Raw genomic sequence first — 7,939 nt, 5'->3', positions numbered from 1 at the left:
TCTACTAGAATTAAGATCATTAATATATATATAATTATATATAACTATTTCATATGTATACATATAATATTAAAATTATAGATTAAATGTGTATATATATATATAATCGAGTCAGCTCAATAGCTAATGAGTTGAGCTTATTTAAGTTCAGGCTCGGCTCATTTAATTTATGAGCTTAATTTCAAGCTCAAACTTGACTCACTAACTCACGAATTTAACTTTTCAAACTATTAACGAAAAGAATTCAAAATGACTTATGAGTTGGCTCGACTCATTTCTAGCTCTAAACACGGGTGCACTTCAGCCGAAATCATATGGTTGAGAGTCTTTTTAAACTTGCAATAGGAGTGGAAGACAAATTGAGAATTTCAACCTAAAAAAAACTTGATAAAGGAAGAAATAGTTGTATGGTCTACAAATACTCTAAATTTTTATGTCCATAATATATTTTATCAATAAATCTAAACTTTAGGTTTTCTTTAATATTATACCTGAAACTTTTCCTATAGTATAATCAATTTAACTCTTGGCACATAATGCGAGTCTTAATCTAATTTCCTATATTAAATCTATACTGCTAAATTGATTGGTGGAATAGGTAATAACGTTCCTATAGTATATTATTAGTATCCAGTTATCCACAAAAACACGGAAACATAAAACTTGCAAAGAAAGAATTAAAAAAGAAGACTTAGAGCAAAGGCAATTAAAAAAGAATTAAAGTGCAGTGAATTTTCAGAGACCGATACTATACCAGTATAGAGTATACACACCTCCTTATACACTTGTTTGCGAAAGTTCCCGTGTTAATTGTTCATTACCCTGCAATTTTGTTCTCTTATCTTTTCTGAAAATCCATTCATTTTGGGCTGTTGTTGTTGAGATCATATCATGGCTGGTGCACTTATTGGTGGAGCTTTTCTTTCTGGCTTCATTAACGTTGTTTTTGACAGGTTCCTTACAAAAGATTCGGTCAACCTGATCTTGGGCAAGAAGCTCGGCTCTGACTTGGTTGAGAGGCTGAAGATTTCTCTGCATGCTGCTGAAGCTCTGGTTGGTGATGCTGAGTACAAGCAACTGGACAACCCATCTGTGAAGGAGTGGCTCAACTGTCTGAGGGATGCTGTTTACATGGCTGATGACTTGCTGAACGTTGTCCTCATGAAAGCCGCCACTCGAAAGGAGGTACGTTCTTTCTGGTCCATTAGCTTCCTCAACCCAGATAGGGACATGGTAGATAAGATGGAAGGGGTGGTTAGAAGGATAGAATTTCTTGAAAAACAAAAGGATTTCCTTGGTCTGAAAGTGATTCCCAAGGACAATAACTTGGCATGGAGAGCATCCACATCTCTGGTGGAGGGGAATATATATGGCAGGGAGGATGATCAACAAGCCTTACTCAAAATAATAAGTGACAACAGCGAATCTCAGTTATCTGTGATCCCTATTGTTGGCATGGGTGGGGTTGGTAAAACAACCTTAGCTAAATGGGTGTACAGTATCATAGAGGGATTTGATCTGAAAGCATGGATTTGCATCTCTGAAACATTTGATGTTGCTGATATTACAAAGACAATCATAGAGGAAGTTACTAGAAGTCCTTGTACTCTTCAGAGTTTAAATTCGCTTCAACTTGAATTGAAGAGAATCTTGTCGGAGAAGAAGTTTCTTATTGTTCTAGACGACGTCTGGAGCGATGATGCTGATAGCTGGAAGAAATTTAAAACTCCTTTCCATGGTGGGGCTAAGGGAAGTACAATGCTTCTAACAACTCGCATCAAAGAGGTTGCCTCAGTAGTTCAAACCTATCCCTCTTACTTTCTTAATGAGCTGTCGGAAGATTATTGTTGGCTAGTGTTTGCAGATAATTCATGTTTTCTAAAGTCAAACGAGAACTCAACACTAGAAGAAATTGGTAGAAAAATTGTCAAGAAGTGTAAGGGGTTGCCATTAGCTGCAGAAACTCTCGGGCGCTTGTTGCGAGGAAAGGAGGATGTTAAAGAATGGAATGTTGTTTTAACAAGTGACATCTGGGAATTTTCTATGAAAAATAGTAAAATTGTTCCAGCATTGTTGATAAGCTACTTCCAGCTCCCTGCCTATTTAAAGCGTTGTTTTGTTTATTGTTCGTTGTATCCCAAAGATTACGAATTTGTCAAAGATGAACTAATCTTGTTGTGGATAGCAGAAGATCTTTTAAGGCCATTGAAGAAAGGAGAAACTCTAGAAGAAGTTGGTCGGGAGTGCTTTGATGAACTAGCTTCCAGACATTTTTTTAAACAGCATGATCATTTTTATAAGATGCATGACCTATTGCATGACTTAGCAATTTTTCTTGCTGGAGACTTCTATTGTAGATTAGAGCTTGGTAATGTAGAAGCTATGACTACTTTGACTCGTCATTTGTCCTTTGAAAGCTTGAATCATCTGATCTCAGAAAATTTTGGTGCCATTGAATATTTGAGGACATTCATGCGAGTTAATTTCTTTTCTCATTTAGACAACAATGATGGTGTAACATTTATCTTAATGTCGAAGCTCAAATATTTGAGAGTTTTGTCATTTTCTTTATTCAAAGGACTTGATGTATTGCCTAATACAATAGGCGAATTGACTTATTTGCGTTACTTGAATCTCTCCAAGACAAGTATTAAAACGCTACCAGAATCATTGTGTGACCTGTACAATCTACAAACATTGAAGCTGGATGAGTGTTCTAGTTTGACTATGTTACCCAATGGCATGCATAGGCTTGTTAATTTGCGACATCTATGTATTTGGAGAACTTGTTTAAAAGAAATGCCAGGAGGAATGAGCAAATTGAAACAGTTGCACATTTTACACCACTTTATTGTGGGCAAGCATGAAGACAATGGAATCCAAGAGTTGGGAGGCCTTTTAAATATCCATGGATCATTTGGGATTAAGAATTTGGAGAATGTTGTGGATGTCAAACAAGCAAGGAGTGCAAGGATATTGGATAAGAAGCACATTGACCGCTTAGTGTTGAAATGGTCTTCAAGCGATGATATGGTTTCAAATACACAAACTGAAAGAGATATACTTGGCACCTTGCAACCACACAATGGGTTGAAAATATTGAAAATCAAGGGATACAGAGGTACAATATTTCCAAATTGGGTTGGACATTATTCATACCAAAATATGACTGGTGTATGTTTGGAGTCTTGTAACAATTGTTGCATGTTGCCTTCACTTGGACAGCTTCCATCTCTTAAGGCTTTGCGCATTGAAGGTTTTGGTAGGCTCAAGAGTGTTGGAATGGAGTTTTACAAGAATGAAGGAGATCATCATTCTTCTCCTATTGCACCGTTTCCTGCACTCGAGACATTGGAGTTTTGGAGTATGCCATGTTGGGAGGTGTGGCACTTATCTGACTCAGAAGCTTTTCCTCAACTCAAGAACCTTCAAATAACAAACTGTCCAATGCTAAAGGGAGATATGCTTAATCACTTATTCTTGAGAATAGTTTCTTCCTTGTTGGATGCTTCCAAAGTTCACAAACTAGATATATCAGAAGATCATGAAGGATGGTCTCGATTGGTGTCACTTAAGGGAGATACTTTATCAATTAAGGGATGTGAAACTGTGGTGGAGTCTGCATTTAAGGCAGTTAGCATCAACCGCCTAACTTGCATACAAGAAATAAGAATTTCACATTGTTCGTTTGCTGTATCCTTTCCTGGCAACTGTTTACATAAATCTTTGCAAAAGCTGACAATCTGGCATTGTGAAAAACTGGAATTCCCACAGCAACAGCAGCAGAAGTATGATTTGGTAGAGCTACAAATACACTCCAGCTGTGATTCACTGGATGCCTTTCCAAATCTGAAGACTCTCAAGATATCAGGGTGTGAGAATCTGGAATCAGTTTCAATATCACAGCCACCACACACTGCTCTTCAACATCTCTCCATCCATCAATGCCCCAAATTTGTGTCATTTACAGGAGAAGGACTGGCTGAACCCAACTTGACTCATTTCGAAGTTAACTTGTGTGACAAGTTGGAGGCATTGCCGAGTGACATGAATTCTCTTCTCCCAAATTTAGATTCTATCAACAGCCGGAAAATTTGTAGGCTGCCAGATGGTGGTTTGCCGCCTAACTTGAAGCAGCTTATTGTCAACAAACAACTGAGGGGTCTATCGTCGATGGGCAACTTCGACACCCTCACTCATCTTACCATTCAGGGTTATGTTGGTGTGAGGTCATTCCCAGAGGTAGCTTCTCTGCCTCACCTTCCCTACCTTATCACTTTGCGTCTGTATTGGTTTCCAGATCTCGAGTCATTGGAGTGCAACCAGCTTCTCTGCCTCTACTCCCTTCAGAAATTAAAAATTGGATGGTGTCCAAAGCTGGAGAATATGACAGGAGAAAAGCTGCCTCCCTCTCTCTCACTATTTAAAATTAAACACTGTCCTTTGTTGGGAGAACACTTCAAGAACAAGCATCAACAACTTTGGCCCAAAATTTCCCACATCCTTACCATTAAAGTTGATGATGAACAAATTTTCTGAATAGAGATTTCTAAGCAGGTAATTTCTCTAATCTTCATGTTTCTTATGGTATTTTATACATGCATAAATTTCCTTTTCCTTAAAGATACAAAAAAACAAAAAAAAAAAAAACAAAGGAGTCCTCACTTTATTTAGGCAACATTAAGTAGTTGAACTGAAATACCAACAAGAAAATTTGAATTTTTTCTTTCATTTATCAGGGGATCTTTCAGTTTGTAGGTGTACTTGGAGAGATATCCGTTGTTGCTCTGAGAAAAGTAATTAATTAATTACTATATGTGATACTTATTAAGTATTAACATTCATATTTTTTTATAAAATTGCATTTAAAAAGGAAGATAAGAAGTACAACAAAATAAAAATTGGAAGACAAGGAATATCTCTTTTTTTTTTCCTAATCCAACATTTAAGAATTGTTTTATATGTATTAAACAAATGAATGAATCAAAATTACAGTTTTTACCATCTTTTGCAGGTAGCTTGTGCATAAATCAAGATGTAATCCTATACATTGGTTATATATCTTTGCTTAATTCTAAGTTCATTTAAGGTGGCAAGCTGGATTAATGTGTTGTGAACCAGAAGCTGTGTTTTCTGATTTTGGCTTCATGCTAGTATCTAAACTAGAATGAACAGGAAAGAAAACAAAGGAAAGATGGAGAAAGTTGGAGTGACACCTATCACTGAAAAGTTTCTGTTGTTGGTATATTTTTCATTACTCTCTATAATTTTATTTGTTTTCTGTTTTACATAGAGACAAAATAAAATGATAGCTTGATTTGTGGAAAGAAAACCATTATAAAATGGTGTTTTTGTCTTTGATAATTCTTTGAGAGTCAGCTTTTGTGTTGCAAGATTCTTGTAGGATAGTAAACGGAATGAGCATGAAGTGTGTAAGCTTTCAAAATAAAAGGATCAAGTTATTGCTGTGTAATCTTTTTTAACCGTAGATTGATTCATTAGATAAAATTAATTGTAGATGCCTAGAATAAACTATTTCTAATACTAAGAGAAATTGTTCTGTAATAATAACTATTTCTTCCTTGTATTGTTTGTAAACAGAGATGTATCTGTGTCCATACAACATGCTATCTGAATTTTGGTGACATGTTGCACCGTGTCTATCCTTATCATCAGCAATAACTAGAAGAGTAAGTTGGGATTTTTGCCTTCAACTGCTTGATGGATTTGTACCTCTAAGTTCAACATTATTAGTTATTATGTTGTATGATGATAAACATTATTTTTGGAGCAGATTAAATGTGTGTCATTGCCTTGATGTAACTGCATTTTTTTCCCTATTGTTTTAGAAATATTTAATGGATGACTTGGATGTGCCTTGCACATTTCCAAGATTGATAGTTGAGATATTAGTGTCACTCTAAACAGATAAGTATTATTTCTCTAATTTAAAAATGTAGAAAACCGTATTATTACCTTGGTCGTTACTCATGCAGCAGTTGAAACCTTCCTCAAACTTGCAGTTTTGTTGCATCTCTCAGACTTAAAGACACACAAATAAAAAACTCCAAATCAAATCCAAAATCAAGGATAAAAACTAAAAAAATAAACATTAAATAAAGATCACATTAAAACTCAATAATGATGAAATGAGTATTTGTGCATAATATACAAAGATAATAAAATAAAAGAAGAAAAAGAAGAAGAAAGTGTAACAAAACATTTCTCTAAAAGAAGAAGAATAAGTGGTTTTTATTGACAGTTAATTAGGTACAAATATTTTACTTACCTTCGACTAGCTAAAAGAGACAACATAGTACCTTGAAATTGATTGGTCAATTCCTAATAATAAAGCTTGAATATTCATACACAGAAAGAAAAGCTAGCATATATCTTTTTGTTTCTATATACATATATATCCATCAAAACTCATAGGATAAATACAAGAAAAAAATAGAGGGAAAAAAATGTCTGAGAATGCAACTCATCATGTAGTGATGCTTCCATGGTCTGCATTTGGCCACTTGATTCCATTTTTCCAACTCTATATAGCCATAGCCAAATCAGGAATTCATGTCTCCTTCATTTCAATGCCAAAGAACATTCAAACGCTTCCAAAACCACCTTCAGATTTATCTCCTTTGCTACATTAGGTTGAAATTCCATTTCCATAATCAATAGAGCCATCACATCTCTCTGGTGGTGAAGCTACTGTGGACATTCCATTTGATAAAATTCAGTACCTGAAGTTGGCATGGGATCACATGGAAAATCCAGTTAAGGAATCTGTGTCTAAGTTGCAACCAGATTGGATCATTTTTTACTTTCATCCACACTGGATTGTAGAGATTGCACAAGAGCTTCATGTGAAACTCATGTACTACTCTGTTTACTCTGCTTCCACTATTGTGTTCTTTGGACCACCCGGTCCATTGAGAGCTCCAACGTCGCCAGAAGTCCTAACATCACTAGGAGAATGGGTGAATTTTCCGTCTTCGGTGGCTTTTCAGCGAAATGAGGCCATTGCGTTCTATCAAGATGCTTACATAGAAAACGTGACCGAGTTAAGAGGCGTTGATAGGCTTGCCAGTGTAATTGATGCTGCGAATGCTCTATCATTTCGCAGCTGCTATGAGATGGAAGGTGAGTATTTGAATCTATAGGTTTGCTTCCTATAGATTTGCTATAAGAGAAGACTTGTTGATGAGTCTTGGAGCAAGACATTTGAGTGGCTTGACGGATAAGCAACAAAATTGGTAGTCTTTGTTGGGTTTGGTAGTGAGTGTAAGTTGAGCAAAGAGCAAGTCGTTGAGATAGCTTATGGATTAGAGCTTTCTGAACTTCCATTTTTATGGACATTGAGAAAACCAAGCTGGGCAATTCATGATCATGATTCTCTACCTCTTGGATTTTGTGAAAGAACATCAAAGAGAGGAAAAGTTTGTTTTGGATGGGCACCACAAAAGGAAATTTTGTCACATAAATCTATTGGGGGGTCTTTGTTTCATTCTGGCTGGGGATCTATAATTGAGACTTTGATGTTTGGCCACACTCTTGTAGTGTTGCCATTCGTTGTCGATCAACCTCTTAATGCAAAGGCTTTGGTTGATAAGGGTCTTGCCATTGAAGTGAAAAGAAATAATGATGACATAGCCAAATGCCTTAGAGAAGCTATGGTATTGGAGGAAAGAGAGAAGCTCAGAATCAAGACAAGAGAAGTTGCTAAAGTTGTAGGAGATTTGAAGCTTCACCATGATTACATGGAAGCATTTGTCAAGTTTCTTAGGACATGATGAATCTGAGAATGGATCTTTTTATTAGCCCAAATGTTTCTTATATTGAGTGAGAGTAATGAATAAACTCTTGAGTAGTGTTTGATAAATGTTTTAAGATAGATGCAGAGATATTGAGATGATGGAGTCGCATAACAAAGTTTACA

The 7,939-nt window shown here is 36.0% G+C and overlaps 2 protein-coding genes across 2 annotated transcripts; both read left to right on the top strand.

Annotated features, from left to right (window-relative positions):
• The first annotated feature begins 773 nt into the window (after positions 1–773).
• LOC130960198 (putative disease resistance protein At3g14460) lies at positions 774–6,116 on the top strand. Its single transcript, XM_057885525.1, has 3 exons — positions 774–4,557; positions 5,015–5,242; positions 5,602–6,116. Exon 1 carries the CDS (start codon positions 892–894, stop codon positions 4,537–4,539), a length of 3,648 nt encoding a protein of 1,215 aa, XP_057741508.1. The 5' UTR covers positions 774–891; the 3' UTR covers positions 4,540–4,557; positions 5,015–5,242; positions 5,602–6,116.
• A 239-nt stretch (positions 6,117–6,355) lies between these two features.
• Positions 6,356–7,594, top strand: LOC130963714 (UDP-glycosyltransferase 91C1-like). Its single transcript, XM_057889818.1, has one exon. The coding sequence runs from the start codon at positions 6,765–6,767 to the stop codon at positions 7,161–7,163; it is 399 nt and encodes a 132-aa protein (XP_057745801.1). The 5' UTR covers positions 6,356–6,764; the 3' UTR covers positions 7,164–7,594.
• The last annotated feature ends 345 nt before the right edge of the window (positions 7,595–7,939 follow it).

This window comes from Arachis stenosperma, chromosome 2, assembly GCF_014773155.1.
Source record: "Arachis stenosperma cultivar V10309 chromosome 2, arast.V10309.gnm1.PFL2, whole genome shotgun sequence".
NCBI classification, from domain to species: domain Eukaryota; kingdom Viridiplantae; phylum Streptophyta; class Magnoliopsida; order Fabales; family Fabaceae; genus Arachis; species Arachis stenosperma.
Note: the sequence above shows the minus strand (reverse complement) of the source record. Positions and strands in the feature narration are given on the sequence as shown.